We start from the raw sequence: 23999 nt of genomic DNA on the forward strand, positions 1-23999 counted from the left end.
GCAGTCACCAGGGTCGGTCAGGGGTCAGCGACAGTGAAACGGGTCAAATTCCAGGCTGGCAGGGTGGGCCGTGTCTGAGGAGCTATTAGACTTGAGCTTTTATGTTGAAAGTTCCAAGGAGTCCAACCCTTTTATTTAGGAGAGCCCAGCGGCACTGACCTTAGACGACCTGGCTGTGTTCTTAAGACGCTGATGGCCATCCCAGAGCACGTGAGATTCTATTGGGAAAATGGTCTGGATGGAGGTTCAGGAAAGTACATGGAGGTCTCATTGTAGCAAGGAGTTTATATAGGTTTGACATCATGTTTAGAGCGCCGCTGAAAAATACGTCCATCATTAACTTTAAGACCTCAGTGTGTCTCTCTTTCTTTCTTTTATGATTTTAGGATGTGCTCCACGTCACTTGCCTCCATCCACAAACTTGGCATATGTGCAATGAGAGGTGAATGGCATATGTGTCCTCCACCATATGGCCGGTGTTTGATTTAGGATCCAATATGCGTCGGAAAAACTGATTCATCCCATGGCTTGAGCTGCCAGCTCTCTGAAACGAACATTAGGTTCTCAATTTATGCCCAGGCATTGACTGTAAACGTGTTACAGCTTAACACCCATCCCCGTTCTGCTGCCATCCTCCCCTTTTGTCAGCTGCAGTGAAGAGACAGAGACAAATAATTGAAACGTGCCAGCTGTCCCCACTCTTATGCTATCTTGGCTTGGCTCATCCTTGTCCACTTCCTCATTAACATCTCTGAGTGATTTGCAAAAACGTCGCCTTGGCTCCCCTCGTTACCAGCTTGGAGATGCTTGAGGCAGATTGAACAGTGTGAAGAAAAGCAAGTCATTACAAATTTCTCCTATGATTTTATTATTAGCGCGATGATTCAACACTGCTAAGCACTTCTGTTCATCTCGTACAAATAATTTGGTTGAATTCCTCCCCACCTTTTTTGATGACTGAATACCCTGCAGCTATGAAGTGTTGATTGGCAAGACTACGGTTTTCTGCCTTCTGCCAGTATCTGTTATAGCCATCTTCCACAGTCACTCATTCGTGAGCTAAGCCTTGGCTCTGTGCAGATTGCTTGTCTACAGAGGTACAAAAACCAAATCATTGTGAGCTCAACCGTCAAGAGAAGCAGAATATTCTGTCAACCAGAGCCAGCGGGAGACGGATCAAGGCAGCGTGCATCCTCGCATACCTTCTGCATCCTCCAACGTCTTTCAACAGATATGCCGCTTTATTTAAATATCTGTCTGTTCATGTCCCTTTTTTTTATCTCTACTCTGACTGTTTTGTGCTTTTGCAAAGCCATGAAGGGAGTGAACCGCGGTGTTTGCCTAGTAAATGAGAACACCCAGTGGCCTTAAGCTTCTCTTAGCCCCAGACCCCCCTTGTCACAGGGAGAATTTGCATACCCTCATATCTAATCTGAAAAGGCTTTTTGCATACAGGTTCTATTTCCCTGGCTGTGGCTTCATGGCAGCAGTGAGCAGGTAATTTATGTAACACACTTATTTGCATTCACAGCATAGTTGCAGAGGGTTTTAGTTGGAGGCCGAATACTTAAATCCTCTACTTATATTCTCTAGGGCTCTTGTCTCATTCATGAGGTCGGTGGGTCCATTAGCAGGTAGCCAGGTGTGTTTAAAGTGAAGTGGTTGAAGTAAAAGCTTTAAAGAGAATGCTTTAAAGGCAACAGTTTTCAAACTAAAAACGTTTGAGAGGAAAAGTGTACTGTGCTCTTCTTCAGGGGTTCTGTGTTGTGTTCTTGACATGTAATGCACCAAAAGATCAAGCATCTGACAGATATCCTTGTCAGCAAAGAGCCGCGCTATTCTGTTACTGCCTTTTGGATGATGACAACAGCACATCCTAGTCCACCTCAGGGCCAAGCCATTCCAGACTGGTCCAAGCCATTGCAAGCTGGGCCATCTGGCTGCGTAAAGACCACATAGGAGCAGCTCCGTGCCAGCTCTCCAGATGTTCCACTGGGACAAACAGGGTCACAAGTGAAGGATATTGCAGGCGGGAACAGCTGTGTAGCGACACTGTGCTCACCCCAGACTCCCCACTGGACACATCAGTCATGACCAGCTAATCCCAGCTGCCTGTTGTCCGTCTGCTACCTCAGTCCCTCCTCTCCCCAGCCCTCCGTCCAGTCCACCCACCCCCATACAACCACAAACCCTGGCACGTGCACACAGGGCAGGGCTCAATTCCCCTGAGTAAGCAGGGCCGCAGGAACAACTATAAAAAGATCAATACTGGGATAAGATGTCATCTGGTGAGCAGACCTGCCAACACCCCCAGGGAATGTCCCTGTCCCCCCGGTGCACTAACCCAGATATCGGGAGGGGTTTGTGTGTGTGTGTGTGTATGTTTCTGGGGGAGGGACCCCCCACCAGCAGGCTACTCCCCCCCCCCCCCCAACCTGCCTGACTCAGTCACACCATCTGCTCAGGTTTGCGGGACAGGGATTCACAACAGCATATTTTTTGTACAGACACTCGTTTTGAATTTGTTTCACATGGCTGCCTGTGGCTTGCCTACTGTTTCTTCACTGTGTGATTGTAGGGGAAGAGAGTTCCAGCTCCCGAACAAAAGTAGAACAACACAATGCTGAATAAGGAAGTTTGTTGAAATGTTTGAAACTCCAGCTGACATATATGTGGTTTTGTGGTGTGGGGACAGAGTTGGAACAGTTGTTTCGCTGCATAGATCCCTGAGGTTACATGTGTCAGAGAGGCATCACTGTCATCATATCAACTGAGTTTACTTTTAAAATGGCTGAAACACTTAAAATGTGACATAACAGTCTCGCTGGTATTGGTAAGAGAAATCATATTAACAGTTTTCCCTATTCTTGACAGCCAGTATGTTGCTAAAGAAGCTGAAGCATCTCCTGCCTAAATAACAATCACACAATCCCATAGACTATTTTGGATAGAATTACACAATTATATTATATTATAATATATTATATTATATTATACAAGTCTCACCAGCTCTATGTGTTAACTGTAAACATATCGATAATATTAGATATAGAAATTGATGTACATGCTTTATGGTGATATGTACCTTGATTGCCCTAAAACACAATTAATAAGACTTAATGTGTTCGTTTTAATCTTTTTTGTATCGGTTCAATTCATAACAACTGTTATCTCAAGAAGCATTCACTCGTGCTGTTAAGTCAGTCTGATGAAACCCTTACTAGCCATCAGCTAATTGGTTTTCATGTGGCTGCAACTAATCCTTGGAAGCCATTTGAACCCAGGACTTATTTAAATAATGGGAACTTTAGGTTATATCTAATTTAAACACACAGGTTTAATGTTATCACAGTATTAAATGTTTTTTTCTTATATCCTGATCATGGTGCTGGAATACGCTCTTGATGCTTACATATTGTCCCTGGTTCTGTCGTAGTGTAAGATGTTTCATCATATTGTCATTGGTTCTGAACTTGTGTAACCGGTAATTTATATAGAAACGCTTTGGCTTTTTTTTCATCAAACACTTTGATTTATTTTAGATTTTTAGCCTTTTTTTGGATACAGCAGTGGAGAGAGTCAGAACGTGTTGGTAGGAGAGAGCTGGGAGTGTTGAGGGTCAGACTCTAGCCCATATCTCTGAAGATATGGAGCACACTCTAACTGCTGAGCTAAACCAGCACCCTAACAAAGAACATTTTTCAAATTGAGATTTCCATAAAGTCAGTTTTTTCCCCCTTTATTTGTTCTTCTTTACTATTTAATGAAGATGCTGTTGCTACACTCTCTATGCGTGGTAAATATGCCCAGATTTTTTGTCGCTATTTTTTTGTTGAGTGTCTGTGTCTATGTGTCGATGCTTGCAGAGTGATTTTAATGAGGAATCGGTCGTTCTGAGCTGGAACCTCCCTGCCTCCATTAGACACCATTAGAATCATCATTAAGATAACCCGACACTCACTGTGGCCCCGGCTTGCATGCATTAGTATCTGAAACCCCTCCGTATCTCATAGTGGTCGTAGTGAGACTTCGTTCAGCATCACTCGCCTGGCATTGTGTCTGGGAGAACAGGTTGCCACGGCAACATCACCCACCGGCGACATTTCTTTCTGTGTTTTTTTGCTTCTCCGCCTGTTTGTCTGTATCTGCCCTTCTCTCTGTGTCTGCCTTCAGTCTTCCTCTTTGTCTTTCGTTAGCAGGAGCGATATGCTGACAGTTTGATCCACATCCCAGACCCCTGTAAATCTTCACGACTGTATACCACTGGACCCCGGAATTCATTAGAAACTCGTGACACCTTAGCCAGCCTCAGTTCCCCTATAAAATGCAAAGAGCCAGGGAGGGGGAGCCCACCAAATAAAAAAGTAAAAGCTCTGCCCTTCCTTTTTATTGGTCTTTTTACGGGTGTTAGGATCCTTGAAAGATTAAGCACGCTGTTAATAGGGACTGGATATTCCATTAGTGGGCTGCATGTCGAGTTCTCACTAGCTTGACAGCGGCTCCCGGCTCCTCTTGCTTTTTTGTCACCGCCGAGAGGGCCTGTAGAGCTTTTTTAATTGAGGTGCTAGTAATCCTGGTGACTGAAGTACTGCTGCATCAGAGCTGTAGATTAGAGCTGCTTAGAGAGCGTCATCTCCACCAGGCAGCCCTCTATCTTCCCCTCTTTCTATCTCCCTCTGTCCCTGTGTGAACACTTTCTTCCTCTCTTTTTCTATGCATGCGATGTTTCTGCACTTGAAGCGAAATTCCTCCACTGGCAGCTTTATTGAGTTCAGTAGCCGTTGTCTTTGTAGCTCAACCCTCTCCTCAATATCCATTTTTCGGTGGCCCATTTAGTCCAATTCTTTTAAGTCTGAGACGTCTTTTCTTATTCATTAAGTAGATTCTTTATATGTGAAAGGTGTCGAGATGCTGCATTTACTTTCATTTCCCTGCTACAACAGCATATAATTACAGCCATTAAATTGCAACAGCCCAAGTATGAAAAAGTCGTTGTTCAGTGGAATGCTGATTAGAAAAGCTCCTTGTCTTTTGAATAGACCCTTGATGAATGGAAAAGACAAAGTGGTTGAGTTCTGAGGACTTTGCTGTGGTTTTTTCCCAAATCCCCTGAAAGATCAGGACAGGGGGATAGGAAGGCACGGTGGCAGAGAGGCCAAGATAAGGGGCCACGATCTCCCTTCACAGCACAATTGAAACATAATTATTTCATGCCAGATTGTGTGCTCAGCAAAGCCCTGAATAGGGGCCGACATTTAACTTTAATTAGCTGTGATTTATTCATACTGACTGGATTGCGGGAAGAAATTGGATCATCTGATTATAGTCAAGCATGAAAATGACCTGATTAAAGACTTAATGGAACCTAGGGAGAGGGAGGCAGGAAGAACCTTTGGACAAAAGACATGTGGACGACATCATAAAGTAGGAAAGGGAGCTGTGTTTTTTATCTTTGATCAACAATGCCCAGAAATAAACACCCCTTCAGTCCACATATAACAGTGTCCATGGGGAATATATGATGACATATATGACCAAATTGGTCAGAAAAAAAGCTATGAAATCAATATCTGAGTGTTTCAATAACTATTAAACTGGCTCTAAATCATTGTGACTGTGTGTGTGTGTGTGTAAAACAATCAGATTAGCATTCACCAGCTACAAAAACGAAGTGAACACTGTCGGACGAACTTTTCCAGATGTAGTTTTAACGATTTTTTTCTAACGTGTCGTCGTGTTTCTTTCTTCTCAGGTGTGCCAACGAATGAGAGTCCCGAATCCAAGACTTGTACCTCAGCCAAAGTTTCAGGTCTTCAGCGCAGCCAGGAGCAAAGCCACAGTGAGGTGCTCTTCACGCCTCCCGTGCCTAGCCCCACCCCGGCGTCGGCGCCTACGGGCTCCCCTGCCCCGGCTGCAGCTGCGGCCCCCCTCGAGCCCCCTAGGTCGCGCCTCCCCAGCCCGCCTCCACTAAGTGTCAAGAAGGAGCAGCCACCTCCACCCCCTATCCCTACCCCTCCCCTGTTGAGGGCACAACCCCACCCCCACCCCCAGCTCCACCCTCCTCACCCTCACCCTCACCCTCATCCTCACCCACACGCACATCTGGAGCCTCGTGTTCTACCACCCCCGCAGCACCACGCACGGCCAGTAATCAGCCACCAGGTGCATCACCCGCTGTACAGCAGCCTCCACGACATCAGGTGGGTTGTTTCAAGGGCATGTTCGGTTACAGGTGTTAGATCTTTGCTGCTATGAATAAACCGTTTAATAACCAACAAGGTACGAACCACTACTGTTTACACCACTCATGCTACACCTGTCATCACAATTATGAGTCATCAGTGACAGGTCAAAAAAGATACAGCATTTTGTTGAATGTATTGCGATATTTGCGAAGCAATTTTGTATAAGTGCAAAGATGCAAAACGTGTCCCATTAGGTTTATTTGCAAGATCAAATAGGGCTCTGCAATACATTTCAATCAATCTTTCTCAAGGACTGCTTCCTTTTTCTAAAATACCTGTCTTTGTTCAAACTCTGTTCAATATTTCCTTTTGGCAAAGTTAGATTTGAGTGATGTTGTTGTTCCATCGGACTGTTCGACTCCCGTTTTTATGAGCGAAAAAACGATCAATTGGACTTTGACATGTTGACTTTAAAATCAAACAGATCTTGACAGAGATTTTTTTGGTATTGCAAAATACTTTAAATACAACATTAACGTTATTTTATCCTGACCAAAGTGAAGAAGAGGAAGATATCCTTGATTTATCCCACAGGGGGGGGAAATTACGCTTACACTGTGTTATTGAGACGTGCTACACACTCAGGCTTAAGTACACACACGTGCACAGACAGGATCCTGTTGACATGCACTAATGGAGAGATGTCAACGCATGGAAGAACGCCCGAGCAGTTGATGATAACGAATGATCTAAGTCTGTCCGATAACAAATCATGTTCCATGTTTAGTCAGTCAGTCAACGCAGATGCAGATGCCTTTGTTGTTAGAAAATCATTCCTTTTCTGTCATGCCTACGTGTCAGACACATCATCAGTCAGAAACAGAATCAGGTTAGTAGCACAGCACTTTTCTTACTCGACATTTGAACAGGAAATAAAGCAATGAGCACGCGTGCACAACAAACAAAGGTATCCCATGTAAACGTGCTACACAGAGGACGAGTACTATCTGTACACACTTTTCATTGTGACGGAAAACTGTTTGATGATTATAATAAAGCCTTCAGTTGTATCAATAAATTGTACATTTTATTAACAGACACATTTTTTTCCCGTTGTCTCCCTTTATGTCTTCAGCCACAGGAGCAGTCCAGTGGGTCTTCCCAAACAGCACTTGCCCCCCTCCCCTCACCATCACCTCAGTGGGCTCCCCTCATCGGCCCCCACCTTGCCTCTGTCCATAGCTAACCTCTCTACCTCGCACTATTCCTCCTTACGGAGCCCGGCCCATCGCCATTCGGCCATGTTTGCAACCCCAGCCACACTGCCGCCACCACCGACCTTACCGACCAACAGTTTAGTGGTGCCTGGGCACCCCGCTGGCACCCCCTACCCAGGTACAGCCGCACACCTCACATGCTAGACGGTGTCTTCATTGCAGATCAATCTCTTAGGACCCTTTAGTATGCTAGCGTTTAGTGTCCTTTTCTAACTTAATACTTCATAATATAACACGTTTTTAACAGTTGAACAAAGTGTTAGAAACTGTCGAGGCATTGATTAATCTGGTTTCTAACACTTTTTTAAAGCGTTCCTTTTTTTTTAGACTTTTGAAGATCACACACATTTATCATCTCTGAGTATGGAGGTGTGATACCCTGAACACAGGTCTTGTTACAGTGTGTGTAGTGCTACACCACTCAAATGTTTTGTATATACAGTAACATTGCTTAGGAACACATATGTTGGAGTAGAAGTAGAACTGTAACATGCTTCCTAATGTACTCATTAGTTTGTGTGTTTTGCTGACATGGTAAGTGCTCATTTATTACATTTTAAAACCTCTTATAATGCAGACTACACTATATTATTGTTTGATCTTTAAATATGTCTTTCCTTCTTTCCTGAATTTAATTTTGGAACTTCTGTATTTGGTGGACTACGTAGTGAAGGGAAAGTTTAGCGCTCAATCAGGGCTTGGTTTCTATGAAATAATGACTTTCTGTATTCTTTGTAGATCCCACTTTCTTAAGATCAGTTTTTTAAGATTTCTTTTCAAAGTGCCTCTGTGTTGTGAGTGGTAAATGATACTCTTAAATAAATGTCAGTGACAAAACAGTAAGTAATGAATTCTGTGCTCACAAATTCTGTGTATGCTTTAATACTTGTGTCTGAGGAATGCAGTCGAGGTGGTACAGATACTTTAAATAACTTCAAACCTATGTTAGACTTTTTTCTGTTTTGGAAAACAGCATACAATTTCTAAGATGTATTTATAGAAACGTAGACATTTTAAAAGGTTGACGAGTCACTGTTTGAGGGCTCAGAGGTAGCATTGTAAAATGTCAGCTAACAAAGAACAGTCATCACAGCTGGAGACAACTTCAGCAGCACTTTAACAGTCACATGATGAGTAATGGTGCACTCAGGCCAACAACCAAAATGATGGTTTCTCCTGGCAACGATATGTGATAGGTTACAAATTGATAATACGGTCCACTATTTACTTCATAAAAAGGCAACATTGTGCTGCACTTTAAAGAAATGAATGTCTCCAGCAACGATGGGTGTCTCCAGAAAATGTGATAAATATGCTAGCTGTGCATTTATTACCTAATAGAGGGCAAGAGTGTGTGTGTTTTCTGCTGGGATGACTCTTGGTTCTCTCTTGTCTTTAGATACCAGCCTGTTGATTTCATTCAACCAACCAATCATGTATTGCCAGCCTCATTCGGGGATTCTGATTGGCACATTGTCACAGGCAACTCTCTTACCACCACCAATGAGTCCCCACGTAGAAAACCCTCACAGCATGAGCTGGAGAAACAGAGAATGCCAGGTGACTATTTTTCCTTCTTCTTCTACCCTTGTGAAGACTGACTGGGCGCCCGTGCCTTTTTTTTTTTTCTTGTGTCCCCCCCTTCCCTCTCCCCACCCCCTTTATTCTTTTCTTTTTTTTTTTTTTTTTTTTTTTTTTTCCTCGCTCTCCTTTCTTACAGAGCATGACCTCCTGAGGCAAGAGTTGAACAACCGCTTCCTGGTTCAGAGTTCAGAGCGGGGCCGGGGGCCATCCGCCTCCCCGCTGGCCCCCGTGTCGCTCCTGAGGGCCGAGTATCACCAACATCAGCACATGCACCAGCACCAACACACCCACCAGCACACCTTCACGCCCTTCCCCGCCAGTCTGCCCCAGGCCGCCATCCTCACCCCGCCCACCGCACCCCCCATGGTGCGTACACAAGCCAGAAATGTGAGGATAAGTAAAACAGAAGAAGCTCCCAAACCCCCATCCCCCCCACCCACCTATCACCCCTCCAAATCTACTCTTCAAGTGATTCCCTACCTTTTTTTCTTCACCCCAAAATTTGTCGGAAAATGTCCAGTAGATGTAGGAACCCCTCCTTTTGAAAATGATGACTCTGATTCGGTTTGAATTTTTGCTCTTTATTTTCTGTCCTGCTGCCAAAGCTTGATGACAACCTGGAAGTATCACCACATCCGTTCCTTTATAACACGGACAAATGCTGGTCAGATATGAACCACTGGTTGTCCACCCCTTACACACACACACCAACAAAGCTCTAGTATGCCTTTCTTTGATAGGACAGTGGAGAGAGTGGGGAATGACAAGCAGCAGGTTGGACTTGAATCCAAGCAGCCCCGCTTTGAGGACTATAGCCTCTGTACATGGGGCACAAAACACTGACCACAAGGCCATCTAAGCCCCAACACACATCAAGAAGTGCGTCCATATATGTGCTAGTTACTAATCTGCTTGGTTAAACCCCAGCAACTACATACTTTTACTCCTAACATCTTCATCCGTAGTGGAACTTTTCATGACAGAGTACCTCCACACTTTGCATCACTTATCATAGAGGCCATTATCTGACTCACATTTCTGCTAAATACCCCAACTTCAACCAATCCGCCTCGACCTTTTACCTTACCACACAATTTTGCGTTGTTTGCCAGGGCCTGGAAGGCAGACTGTACAATTGTCTCATGGACGTGATCTAAATGGTTTTGAAAGTTTTCATTTTGTATTCAAAGAGCAAGAAAGGCACCGCCAGACACTGTAGACTTGAATATTTTTGTTTCCTTGTGTGTGTTCACTTATTTGGATTTGCCAATGTCAAATCAAATCCTTGCAGTCGTTAAAATGACTTCATTGCAGATGAAAAGGGGGGATGACATCATGGCCAATTGTTTTAATAATAGTTGTAATTGCTTCCTTGCTTTGACTGCCCTCAAGACTAAAGCACACAGGAAGACAAAAAGGTTATGACTAATTATCCATGATTTTTCAACATTCAACAATCTGACAGCCCAGTCAGGCATTTGTAGCTTTTTGGCATTAGTCTAACAGATGTAATCCATCACTTCATGACCTCTGATTAAAATCCTTTGGTCCCATTAAGGCCTTACTGCAGATTATCCTCATCCTGTACATTAGAAGTCAAAGCTCTGGTATTTACAGCGTCCACCGAGATAAGAAAAGGGACCGTTTAGACTGGTCTGTAGCCAACACACATGCTGATATCTGCTCTGCTGCTCATTCCTGACATGCTAGGAATTACATACAGTACACAGCCGTCTCTTTGAAGATGAAAGAGGCGATTTGCCTCATCTCACTAATGCATGCATTATGTAGCCCATGATGAATATACCACATCAACAGTGGGATTTGAGACAACCGTTAATGTCTTCTGCTGTTTTCTTTGTTGTTTTTTTTTGTTTTTTTTAATTGAAACTGTGTTGTAACCTAACTTGTTCCTTTTCCCCTTCTTCCTCCCCTCAGTAACAAAGCTGTATTTTCTTTTCTTTGGTTCTTGCTTAAAGAAGCAGGACAAATTTTGATGTTGTGGTTGTTGTTTTTTGTTGTTTACATAAAAGGGCAAACCTTGTGAAGCCCTCTCTCTCCCTTTCTTTCTCTGTCTCTCTCTCTCTCTCCTTTTCTCACTGCCTTTCCCTCTCTTGTTTTATTTGCTCTGCTCTATGAACGCCACATGTCATTTCAACTATGTTACAGGCGTTGGTTAATGGCTGTAATTAATGAAATTATGATTCCTCTAGTTTTGTTTATTGTTCGACTCCCTCAAGCAGCTGGCTTGTCAAATGGCAGCGTTGAGTGTCTTTCCTGCCCCGCCCCTTGCCCCAACATTTCTTTGGACAACAAATATCCTTAATTGTTATAAGATGAAATATTAAGCGTTCATTAGTTTAAGCTGTTAACTATAAAACTGTGACAGGCACCATCAATTACAAGGGCAAGTTTTTTTTTTGTTTTTTTTTACAAGGCCATAAAGTGTCCAAATTCCCTCCCGGTGTCAAACATTAAACAAGCCGCGCCTTCAGAAATGCAGAGGAGCTGTTTAATGAGCTCGGAAGCTGGCTCGCCGTTTCCTCTCAGTTGGCCGTCTGTCTTTGATTTTGGCCCATTATCACCAACAAACAAGGCCGCCAACACCATCGCTGCGTCTGCGGCCATTTTGTCTGCAGATGTGAATAGTCCTGTTTCACTCGACGGCCTCTGATTCAAACCCTGCGTCTCCACCAGCAGCTCAGCCAAGCCTACGCCTGCTCTCCCCTCAACCACCCGTGTCGCCGCACACGCACACACAGAAACATTGATTCATACCCACTCATTTCCCTGTTTTATGTAAACCAAAAACGTCTGCGCCTGCCAAGAGAGCTTTGGGAAAACACTCGCAAAAAGTACCTGCAAATGGTTTGTGTATTTGTGGAAAGGAATAAGTTACTGTCGCTTGTAATTAGCCTGTTTCAAAATAGAGAGCCAGTATTGGCTTGTGAACAGACGTACAAAGTCCCCATTCATACTTGGAGCGACGTTCTCCATCCTCTCCCTCCCTCTGCTCTGTCTCAGCTTTCTGACTAGATTCCCATGTGTTTAGGACCTGATTAGAAAGGTCTTTTATACAACTGCATCCTTTTTTTTAGAAGGGATTATTTTTAGCAGGCATGAGTTCTACCACAGAAGAGATTTTCGCGCATCAAGACTGTGTGTTTCATGCTGCGACGTCCTGAAATAGCTCCTCCTAACCATTGCAAATGTCATCTAGTTGATTCGGTTTCTATCATGAAAATGACTCTTAAGAGGCTGTCTTTAGACTTCCCATGATTTGATTCACAGAAAATTAGATTTATTTATTTATTTATTTTTTATTCTTTTGAAGTTTATTTATTTCACACCCAAAACAAGCTAAATGTCTTCAAGGACTCCCCTGGAAAAGGAAGAAAAAAGAAAAGGCCTTTACAGTCAAGAGCAATTAGGTTCAAATTTTGACAAATGTTCCAGTGAATAGAAACAACTGGTCTGGTTTAAAACGCTATGAATCACTAGCGGGGCCTCCACGCCCAGTGTCTGTGTGCTCAATTGAAAAATCATGCAGGCTGTCTTCATCTTGGCAGTCGGCTAAAGCAGTCGCATTGTTCGTAATTTAACTGCCTATCTGACCATGCAGTTTTAAGTCAACCCATGACCAGTGCGAGCCAGCTGCTTTACTCTGGGGCTTATTATCCTGGATCAAAACCCTGCTTATTACCAGTTACAGATGCTGATCATGTGTTTTGTTTCTGTGATGTCGAAAAAATGAGAGATTATTTTGAAAGGAGATTTTTGCATGACGGATTGTGTTAAAAAAGATCGTTTTCTGGGCTTATAATGATTTTCTCTCTAATCTCTTCCAGTTCGACAAATACACCCCCAAACTGGACAATCCATTCATCAGACATTCAAACGTGAGTCTCTCTGTTTCTCATTTCGATTTAAATGTGCTATTTGCATTTGGCAAATCAAATATTTGACATATTTGAATGTTGCCGTGAGAGCATTTATTGTGGCTGGTGTGTGTGTGTGTTTTTTTTTTGTGTGTGCTTATGCTTGAGTCCTGTACGTTTCTCTGTTTGATTTTGTTTTGTGTCTTTTTGTGTCTCCCATCCTCCTCTTTTCTCCCCAGTTCTTCCCCTCCTATCCCCCCACCATGCCAGGCATGCCCCCGCTGCTCCCACACTCAGGACCCTTCAGCTCGCTGCAAGGAGCCTTCCAGCCCAAGGTCAGCCCCACATCCCTATCCCTCCAATCACCTCAGCAAACAGACAGACAGCTTTCCAGAAATGTTCATGCAAAAAGATCACACAAGCCTGTACACAAATAAAACAACCCACACATACAGCACCCATGCGTACATTTTGAACTACTCCACTGTACATACGGAGACTCTTCATTGGGCCAAAATTGCTACACATGCAGGTGATAAACTCTTTGTGGAAGTAATACAATAAGATCTATTGATTATTGTATCCCTTCAACTCCAAGCTTTGTGCTTCGATGAACAGAGTTTCCTCGTTAAACAGTGAAGCAATAAATAAAGGTGGTTAGCACGACTGGTAAGCAGAGACATGGATTTGTAGTTTTTGCTTTTCATTAAACAAACAGCTTACACAGGTTATTCCTTCATGCGTGTCATAAAAGAGATGTCCTTGGAGGATGTATTCATGGAGGGAAAGTTGAGACACGAAGATGAACGGACGGCGGTACATTAGAAAACAGGGCTTACACACAGTACTCATTCTCCTCTCTGTCTTCGGTGTTACATGTAGCAGAGCTCTGTGCAATAAAGATGTGAAATAGGATTCTGCAAAACTCCATCCCATTAAAATTCATAAATCCATCTATAATACCCTGGCTGACTTTACTGGACCTGAACCAGGGCCAGGGCTGCCAGGCCGTGTCAAAGATAAGAATGCTATGTTTGTCTGCGTCGGAAAGGAGAGCAGGGAGGATGCAGCAACAGTGGGGATGTGAGGGTTCGGGAGGAGGGGGGGGGGGTTGGGTGTCTGTCTGGCAGATGCCCAGCGGCTGTGACCCGGTGTAAGCCACCAATCAAAGCTGGCCTAAATCCGCTGGCCCTATCCCCAGGGGGCTCTGTCATGGAGGGGCCCTTTTGTCGAAAGGCCCCTCCAGATGGTTCAGGGAGCAGTCTTTTGCGCCAAAAGCCCCTGCTGAGTATTCTTGGAGAGGAGCTTCGGGGGGGAATCTGTGTTTGTTTGTGGGGGCTGGTGACCCAGGTTACCCTGCAGGATCTTCCTATCCATGATACAGGGATGGAGTTATAAGGCTGATGTAGGCAGTCGCGCTTCGAGGTCTTAAAGAGGAGATCACAGAGATCAGGAATGTGCAACGTTACTCTGGGGTTTCTGGGCACCTGCAGCATCAATGCAGTTTTATCCAATGACGTCAGGAGGACTTAAGGTGAAAGTGACGCTGGCATCACTAGCTGGAGGGTCTTCTTGTGTTAAAAAAAAAATGCTTCAATGCCTCAGACATCTACTTTGAATTACACTCGTGCATTTCTGCCATATATGTCAGGACAATGAGAAAGTAGTAGTCAAAACTTGGATCCCAAAAGAAATGATCATGGATTCTCTGTGTAACATTCAGTAATGTCTATGTTATGTATCAGATTCTGTTCCTCTCTTTCTTTCCATGACCTCTGAACGTTTGAATGACTGTTTAACACTTTAATCACAAGGTATCTTTTTTTTTTTCTCTCTCTCGCTCTCTCTCTCTTTGTCTCTCTCTCTCTCTCTCTCTTTTTGCATCAGGCATCTAATCCCATCGACATAGCAGCTCGTCCTGGAGCAGTGCCTCACACACTCCTGCAGAAGGATCCACGGGTATGTGTCAGGCCAAAGGCCGCCTTGAAATCCGTCTTCTGTGGCTCTTTTCTTTTTCTAAGAAAGAAATACATGTATCATACGAACAGGTTGTGTGGCAGAGCAATGTCCATGCATGTATTTGCATTGCATTTCTCTTCCTATGAACACATTTAGTCGTCGAGTGATTTGAGCCCTTTAAACACTGGCATCTTTTGAGGTTTACAGGACTGCACATTTGCGCTACTTGTTTTTGTTGTTGATGTTTATGTTTGTCTGTTTGTCCGTACAGATAACAGATCCATTCAGGACATCTGTTAGGGTGAGTGGTTTCCCAGTCCATCTTAAATGTTTCATCTCTCTGGCCAGGCCACAAAGTCTAAAACTGCAAATTCTTCAACAATTTCTGATCAAACATATGCAGGCTTTTGGCCGCATCTAATGTTATTTTATTTGAGGTCTCTTTTGGGCTAAAGTCAGGGTTCGATTTTCTTAATCCGTTGCCTGGTTGAAAATTTTTGATGAGTTCCCGCTTTGTAGTTTGGCCAGAAAATCTCAATGCCAGCATCCATTTTTAGCTCCCTTTATCAAAGCCAGCAGGCTAACCTCAGTTTCTCTCTAAATTTTTAGAAACCTGGCAAGTGGTGCGCAGTGCATGTCCAGATCGCATGGCAGATCTACCACCACCAGCAGAAAATGAAGGTGCGTGAGACGGATAATGATGTCTTGCAGGAGTCTTGCTTTCATGTAAAAACAGTTACATTATATTTGAAAAATAACAGAGCAGCACAAAACATACTCCCTGAATACATGGATCTTTAGGGCATCTTTGTTAATTCCACTTTTTTTTACATCTATATTAAGTCTACATTTTTGCTAATCAATTCCGAAAGAGCATGTGGGTGGGAAAGTCTGATTCTCCTAAAGAAACACACGTCTGTAATTGCACGAAATCTAAGGATTATGATGTCTTTTCTTGTGTACACTGAGAAGAAAAAAATCAGTTTAAGTTAAAGCTCTGCGATTGGCTCTCTCCTTAAAAACAGAGAGGGGCAGCGGTACATATCCTACCACATTTATAAGACTGATAGTCAGAATTAAAGATAATAAAGACAAAATTTTAAAAAAACACTTGTTTGGAAATACCCCTCTCACTGAGGATGTTGTGGCCTTGCCATGGAGATCCTCTGCTAAATCCACTGGCCTGTTGGTGTCAGTCCTTCTTGAGCCTTGAACCCTCGTTACCAAGGATTTAGTGTACCTAATCAGCTTACATATGTTTGTTATGACACAGTTAGCCAGAGTAGGAGACATCGAGCCATTGTTGATTAATCTGTCTTCCTCTGATCTCTCACCCAGTGCAGTGGAGAATTAACTCTGTTATTGGAAATATTTGGCTCTCTTCTCTCGGTCCACGTTGTTCTAAGTTTCTTTTTTCTGTCTCTCTCTTCCCTCTCGAACGACAGCAAATGCAGCTGGATCCGCACAAACTCGACATGAATGGGAAGTTGGACCTGTTCAGTCGACCCCCAGCTCCCGGAGTCTTCCCAGGGTTTCCATACCCTCACGACTTGGCACGACCCCTTTTCTCTTCCACAGGTCAGTGAGGGTCTCTCTGTACCAAATGCAGGGTGTGGAACTACACCTTTCAGGACAAGTCTTCCCATTTCAAATCATTCCAATATACAGTATGTAGTTATGTAAATGAGCACGTCCAAATTGTTCCTCGGCCGCAGCAATGAGGAGGCATCATTTTTTTCCCTCTCTTCTCATGTAATGTTTACTTAATTATAGTGCTTTTGAAGCAGATTTTTAGCCAGTAAAGGGAGTCAAATTTTGCTATGAATATGGATGATTCTCGGTTCGGTAATTGACTGATTTGCCCTGCGTTGGAGGGCAACCGAGAGGCAAGCAGCCTTTGACTGGTAATTATGCAGTGCTGTATGAGAGCCACTCCTGTAATTGCTTCTTTCATTAACAATTCAGGGATAATGGGTGATGGTTACAGAGTTTTGTCAGCGACTGACCTCAATATGCAGCCATTTACACGCGGACATGTTACAGCTGAAATAAAAGCAAAACTATCAATTGGGAATTTCTTGCATTACTCAGCAGTACCTTCACGCGCTTACTCTTAGAGTCGACACAGACATATTTGTTGATATTTACCCATGTTTACACTTTACATCCTGCCTTTCCGCAGGGGATTACATTTGTGATTTTTTTTTGACAGAATCATTTTGGTCTGTCTCTGCATGTTTAGTGAGGAAAATGTAATTGTCAGACTAAAATAATAATCACACTGTTATATCCTGTTTTTTTTCTGATAGGCTCCGGCCACCCAGCTCCCTCTCCATACGGCCCTGCACCCCATCCCAGCGGCTTCCTGCCTCCTAGCCATTTGGCAGGTAAGTGTAAGTAATCCCATATTCAATTTTTTTTCTTAACTCTTCTCCTCTCTTTCCTCTTCTCTCTCTCTCTCTTTCTCTCTCTCTCTCTCTCTCTCTCTCTCTCTCTCTCTCTCTCTGTCTCTCTCTCTCTCTCTCTCTCGCCCCAATCCACTCTCCCTCTCTCTTCTGCACATGTGCTGAACACATACAGAACGATTCAAACGGAAACTTAGATATATGTTTTCTCAGGTTCATATGAAGGTAACTATGACATCATAGTTCAGTTTAAGAGAGAGTTTAGCCATCATGTTATCAGACAGTATGAATCATAACACAGCCCTAAATAACTCTGTCTGGGGTTATTAAATACGTAGCCAGTCTGGTATCCAGTCTCTTTTGAATGCTTGGGCAACTAATGTGCAGCTCAGCAGCGTATATGGCTCTGTTTTCTTTAAGTTGGTTAATGTTTGATTGGAGTTATGGAAGATAGTTAATGTTTTGTTTTGGGTTTTTTTATGAATTAGTACATTTAATAATTCTTATACGTTGATTTATTTCTTTAATTCTAGTTGAGACACTGTTTGGTTTCTGAGTGGAGGGTGATTTAATGGACTAAGCCCTCGAGAAGCTTCATTCTGTACTTATGAATTAGTGGCGCAATGAGGAGGAAGACTTAGCTCGCAAATTTTCCAGTCTGAGGAATTCATGTGTGAGGAAGAGGAGATTTCTCAATTGTCGTCTTTTCTGATATATTAGCGAGCCTCAAAGCGTAAAATTCTAAACCCTAAGCTGTTGATAAGTTCCGCTTTTCCTGATGGATTTTTGCTGAATTGAAATGGGAATGCAAATTGTCAGTGGGTGAATATAATACACTAACTCCTCAAATAAATGTTTGTGTTATTCATATTAATTTGGAGGCTCTTGTCTGCGTCAGTGGAGCCCATCAGACACTGATTCTCAAAGTTAAATTATTCTGGTCTTTCTCACCTAATTTTTTTTACAGATTTTAATTCCCCTACCATACCTCAATCTATTTCAGCTCAGCGCCAACAACTCAAACCTAATTTACTGAAAAGCTGTGTAGTCTCAGTAGCACCAGCGAGTCAGAGATACTCCTCTCCAGTCAGTAGCAGTGCATCCAGGAGACCTGGCTACCGCAGAATTAGACAGTCAGCTAGGGTGGCAGCGCAAAAAAAAAAAAAAAGGAAAACCACAGCTCGCTTGTAAGAGAAAAGCCGAGTGGAACGGGTTGGTGTTGGGGTGAGCACTGCTCGCCAGCCCCCCTCCTTTTTGCTAATCCCTGTTTGGCATTTTGCAGATCCTTTCAGTCGCTCCAGTTCCTATGGCGGCCTCGGCAACCTTTCAAGCAGTGCCTTCGGAGGATTAGGCAACCCCTCGCTTGGTAAGCGCTGGCCCCCCTCTCCTCCTCAACTGATCCCCCCGTCAGTCTGGCCCCTGTGGCCGGTAGCAGAACAGAGCAGGGCAGCGTTAGACCACAGGGAGAGCCAGGAGGGGAGGAAAAAAATCTCAACACTTAGCTAGTTTCTGTGTCAAAACAGCCGTAGCCAAGGGAGGCCCTGCTAGGCAGCAAACACACCTCCCTGCTTCCACTTCATCCACCAACCATGTCCCCAACAGCCTGGCTCTAAGCTGGCTGCGCTGCTGCCAACAGGCACTCTCAGGTCCACTGCTTGGAAGCAGTTCATCTATTAATTATTTGACAAGCCCCTTCTGCACCACCACGGAGGGCTTTCTCTTTTCTCCCTGCATCCCTCTCTCTATGCCTCTCTCTCTCTCTCTCTCTCTCTCTCTCTCTTTCTCTTCCCTCCTGTTTTGTGTGCCAATCGCTCTCCCTGTTGTGAAAATGGATGTGATTGGAGCAGACACGCTGTGGAATGCTAAGGTCTCCCTTGGCTTTTCACAGCCCTCAACTCAAGAGGGCAAGTGAGTCTCCCCAGTTCATTCAAAAAAAAAAAAAGAGGGAGGGGGAGAAGCCCTTTAGTCTGAAGTAAATGAGTAGATTTTGTTCTCTGACGGGGGGGCATTAACCTCTAATTCTTTCAAACAGCTTCAGTAAGAGAACCTCCAGAGACAAAGACAAAAGCAGCTTTTGTTGTTGAGTCTTTCTCATCTTATGTGTCCTCGAGAAGGTTTTGTGCCCAATTAACTTACAGTGGCTCCCACGCCTGTCTCCCTCTTTCCTCCAGGGTCCAACAATATGTTTGGCACCAAGGAGGGGCCAGGAGGACTGCCCACGTTTGGCAGCCCCCACCACGACACCTGGAACCGACTTCGACGCACCCCGCCGTCTTTCCCGACACCACCGCAGTGGCCCAAAACCACAGATGCCGAGAGAAGCAGCTCAGCCAACAGCCATGAGAGAGAGAGGGAGAGAGAGCGGGAAAGAGAGAGAGAACGGGAGAGGGAACGAGAGAAAAGAGATTCGTCCATTGGGAAGGAGGAGAAGGATAAAGACAGGTGAGTGTGAGACAGATGCACATCAGCTCTTTTTGCAGATTGTTTTGATGGCATAATCTTTCAATATAAGCAAAAATTAAATTCTCTTATTTCACTGTATATTTAAAAACGATCACAGTCACTGATTCCCTGTGGACGGTGACACATCTGATTGTCTCGTGTGAGCAGAATTTAAAATTTAAATCACATAAACCTATAACTGCTCCAACATGTGGCTATAACTTCAATGATGGTATACATATATAACAGATGGTTAGATTTGGTCCTGACAAGACAAATACAATCATACACTTCAGCCAGATAAAAAGACTCCTTCAGTATGTTGGAAGTATAACTGGAAGAAGATTTATTCATGGATCCAGCAACAAAACAGTCCAAACCAAATAGGCAACAAGAGGAGCCATCTGTCAGAAAATAATTGGAAGGATCAAAACATCGAGCTCACTGTCAAATTTCAAGACAGAAAACTTATCAGAGGAGAACTCGAGCATACAGTAATAACTTGTAATATTTAAATGAGAATTATAAGTAGGCTTTTATTTTGGTAATTTAATCAATGTAAACCATATGTAAAAACAACCTTCCAACGTGTTGCTTGTTTCAACTTGCACTCACAAAATAGTTTGTGTCCTTACAGGGATTCTGTGGATCGCAACCGTCACTCCAACCGTTCGTCTCCAGCCTCGGCACCTGTCAGCTATCAGATTAGCAACCTGATTCGCTCTAACAGCCAGAACTCCAGTGATTCGGGTCGACATCACAGCGGCAGTGTGGATCGTGTCCGAGAGGCAGAGAAGGAGCTGCTCGAGCGCCACAGAGAGTCGTCCACGCTGGCTGACGTGAAGGTGAAGGAGAGCCGTTCACCCAGCAAGGAGATGCTCGAAAGGAGGTCGTCTGAAGACTCCATCAAAGCCATCCAGCGTTCTCCCTCTCCGTACTCTAAAGTGGTGATCAACGAGCAGGGACTAAAAATGGCTGGTGGGCCCCCACCTACTCTCAAGGACAGCGAGAGGAAAGAGCCCCCACCTGTGGAGCTCCTCCACAAGGTGAAAAATGACATGAAGATTAAGGAGGAGAGGAAGGAGGAGCAGGAGGTCATGGTGGTGAGTTCTGAGCCCGCCCCACAACCACAAGCCCAAAGTCTTCCTGTTCCCATCAACCAACCTGGAAACCCACACCACCACCACCCACCTTTGTCCCAGCACCCCCTTCCCTCGCCTCGTGGCAATGACATCCCAGTACCTGGCATGCACGGCGTCCCTATGGCTCACTCCCTCCCCCTCTCCATGAGCGGTATGCCTCAGATGGGCAGCCTCAACGTGCTGGACCGGGCTCGCATGGCTCCCTTCATGGGAGTGAGTCCTCTGGCGGGAAGAGAGCGTTTGCCCCATCCGGCCTTTCCTTGGGACCCTCTCAGAGAGGCATACCGCAGCCTGGATCTGCAGCGGCGCATGGACTTCCAGCTCAGGGCGGAGCAGGGACACCGCTTCCAGAGTGTTTACGAGCAGGAGCGAGCCTATAGAGAGAGGGAGGCTCACGACTACTCCCACCACGAGCACCTTATGGAGGTGCGCCGGGAGCACGAGCGGATGAGACAGCAGGCGGAGGAGCGAGAGCGCCTCCACCTGCGAGACGAGCTGGACAGAGCTCGCCTCCATCAGTTGCACCAGTCCCCAATGGAAGGCCATCTCCCCCACATGCCCCACTTTATGCCCCACCTAGGTGCCATGCCCTACCCCAGACTCAGCCCCTCCACAGGACACAACGGCCCCCTGAACAGAACACCGCCCACTGCTGCACTCAGTGCCCCCCCGCCCCTCGTGCCAGCTGGCAGTGGCAGGCCAGCCTCACCCAGGAGGACTACCCCCCTCACTGCCACCCAGGACCCAAGAGACTACTCCCCATCTCGCAACCCCAAAGAGGTAGAGGCTCGGTAGCTTCATGGAAAAGTGCACAAAATCTCCTTGACGCACTCTCACCCCTCCTCCTCCCCTCCTCCTCCCCTCCCCTCGTCTGATATCTTGTTCTGAACAAAATGCACTGCTCCTCACTAAAGAGGGGCAAACACTCCCTAAGGGAAAGGGTATGATTGTACAAAGTAAAGGTGTGTAAGGCTGATTAAGCACATGCCATGATTTTATTTTTAGTGGACTGGAGGTTGAATTATGTCGGTAACGAGAACACAAATATGTGTATGTTTAAATCCGACTTAAATATTTGATAATTCTTAATATATTAATCCAATACTTTTTCAGCTTTGTGCGAAAAGAGAGGTTCTGAAATGAGTTTGTACATTTCCTATCCTTGTTCCGTGTATAGATATCATTTCTATAAATTTTATGTATTTTGTGCATTCGTCACGCCTTTTACAATATTTATCCCAGTTGATTGTGAGACATATGCGTTATGACCCACTGAAAAGACTGGACTTTGATTTCAACCTTCAGTAACTTAACCTCATGGTACCAGGATATCCTCAATGATGACAATGTACAATGTTACATTACCAATATGTTTCGTTCATTTGTTTTGCCTTTGAGATATGCAGATAAATATATATTATGAGGTCTTTGTTCAGTCTCTGTAAAGAAAACTGGTGTAAATAACTTGTTGATATTCCTTCGCTGCAAAATGACTGTGTAAATTTATTAGTCTTTTTAACCGTTTCTAGAAAAACAAAATGAAATTAAACATGGTGAGTCAATTCCCTGTTGAATATCAAGGCAACAAACAAGCCTGGCCAATGAAATGAAGGACATGAGAGGGTGTTGTAAGGGGGCCTGGAAGGATCATCTGCAATCTATGCAAAGCAGCACACAGCACCCTAAGGAAGAGATCACACGGAGGGAGCGGACAATACTGGTGATCCTGAGAGAAACTTGGATTAGCATATGTTTATATTATCAATGAACTAATGGTGGAATTACTCGAAGACTTCCAAGTCACAAACTGGACCAGCCCCGGACAGAACAGAAGGACACTTTTCAGTGGGAGGCAAAAGGACTTTTCTCTGTCAAGCTTGTGGTGTTGTGCAGTTGTTTTTCTTAGACTCTTGTATACAAAACAAGTAGAGTTTTAGGCGTGCAAAAAAATGAAAATGAACATTCATGGTTTAAAATGTACGGAATAAAGTTTGGACCTAATGTCATACATTTGTTGCTTGTCTTTCATATCTGTACAGGTTGTCTGTGTTGAGTTTGTCTTTAAGTCAAAGCTGCAGAGAGGAATGTTGATGTGTGGTTGATAGGTTTGCCAATAATGCTTGTGTCTTAGTTTTCAGCATTTAGAGTATTTGCTCATCTGATATCAAGCTATTACTTTGAAATCATAAAGACAGACTTGGCTGGCAGTGTTGCCTAAGCCATCAGATCATTTGACCATAATCTGTCATACACGGGCTGCAGAGCTCTTCAGAGCAGATCGATGAGATTGGGCCGAGGCATTACAGGGAGGGACTAATAGGACATTGATTTTGTATGAAAGCAGGTTTTGAGTGTTTGTGTTGCAGGTAACCGGTATTGACTGGCAACCCAGCGGCATATTGACCCGCGGTCTGGACTCATTAAGAGGAGCAATGCCTGGGAGGCAGGCTATCGGATGGTGGAGGAGAGGCTCCTCTCATCTCATACGCCTCCTCTCCTCATGCACACCACTCATCTGCTTTTCTAATAAGGCCGGAAGGCACTCTGGAGTGGGCCGCACAGGGAGCCCTGAGGCGCCCCGTCCTCTTATTGACAAGACCTCGGCTATGCCGGCCGCCTGTCCAGAGACAGCCATTTCATCCTGATAATGCCCCGACTACTCATCTAGCTGCTGTGTGCCGTGAGACCCACCAATCCTGTCCCATGGTATCAGCCCATAATGACAGCGTGGATCAAACCGCGGCCAGGTCATTAGGGGATGTTATTGAAAATCAATGGTGCTCCTGTGTCTCACACACTCTAGCAGTTTTCTTTTGAAAGGGCTCCTTGTAAAGGCTGTTTGTGAGAATGGGGGCCGGCATATTGGGAAGGCTTAAATCACTATCACTTTCAATTTAGGCTCCAAGTAATTGAGCCACATATTTGTCTGACGGGTAGCATCTGTCAGGGGCCAGCTTCACTTTGGAGCTGTGTGCCTTTAGTCCTAATCATCTAGTCAACAACAGGTACTTAACCCCTGTACTTGTTACTGCGTTGTGATTTTTTTCCTGTAACTATTATTTACCAAGCAAGCTTTAGAAGAAGAAAAACACACCGTACATTTTCCCCCCGACTCAATCACTCTGTC

At 44.5% G+C, this 23999-nt stretch overlaps 1 protein-coding gene across 11 annotated transcripts in view; it reads left to right on the plus strand.

Moving 5' to 3' along the window:
• The window catches only part of fbrsl1 (fibrosin-like 1), a 286413-nt gene extending 263535 nt beyond the window's left edge, over nt 1–22878 (plus strand). For 4 of the 11 annotated variants that reach the window (XM_079351327.1, XM_079351332.1, XM_079351333.1 and 1 more), the window contains 13 exons: nt 5753–6200; nt 7321–7580; nt 9183–9433; nt 12895–12945; nt 13164–13259; nt 14812–14883; nt 15155–15184; nt 15493–15564; nt 16329–16461; nt 17193–17276; nt 18571–18654; nt 19460–19730; nt 20368–22878. In XM_079351327.1, coding sequence (XP_079207453.1) covers nt 5753–6200; nt 7321–7580; nt 9183–9433; nt 12895–12945; nt 13164–13259; nt 14812–14883; nt 15155–15184; nt 15493–15564; nt 16329–16461; nt 17193–17276; nt 18571–18654; nt 19460–19730; nt 20368–21667 — 3152 coding nt within the window. In that variant the 3' untranslated portion in view covers nt 21668–22878. Of the gene's footprint in view, nt 1–5752; nt 6201–7320; nt 7581–8861; nt 9023–9182; nt 9434–12894; nt 12946–13163; nt 13260–14811; nt 14884–15154; nt 15185–15492; nt 15565–16328; nt 16462–17192; nt 17277–18570; nt 18655–19459; nt 19731–20367 lie in introns of all 11 variants that reach the window. The other 7 variants (XM_079351330.1, XM_079351329.1, XM_079351337.1 and 4 more) reach the window with 6 other exon arrangements.
• The last annotated feature ends 1121 nt before the right edge of the window (nt 22879–23999 follow it).

The sequence above is a fragment of the Symphodus melops genome (genome assembly GCF_947650265.1).
Source record: "Symphodus melops genome assembly, chromosome: 1".
NCBI classification, from domain to species: Eukaryota; Metazoa; Chordata; class Actinopteri; order Labriformes; family Labridae; genus Symphodus; species Symphodus melops.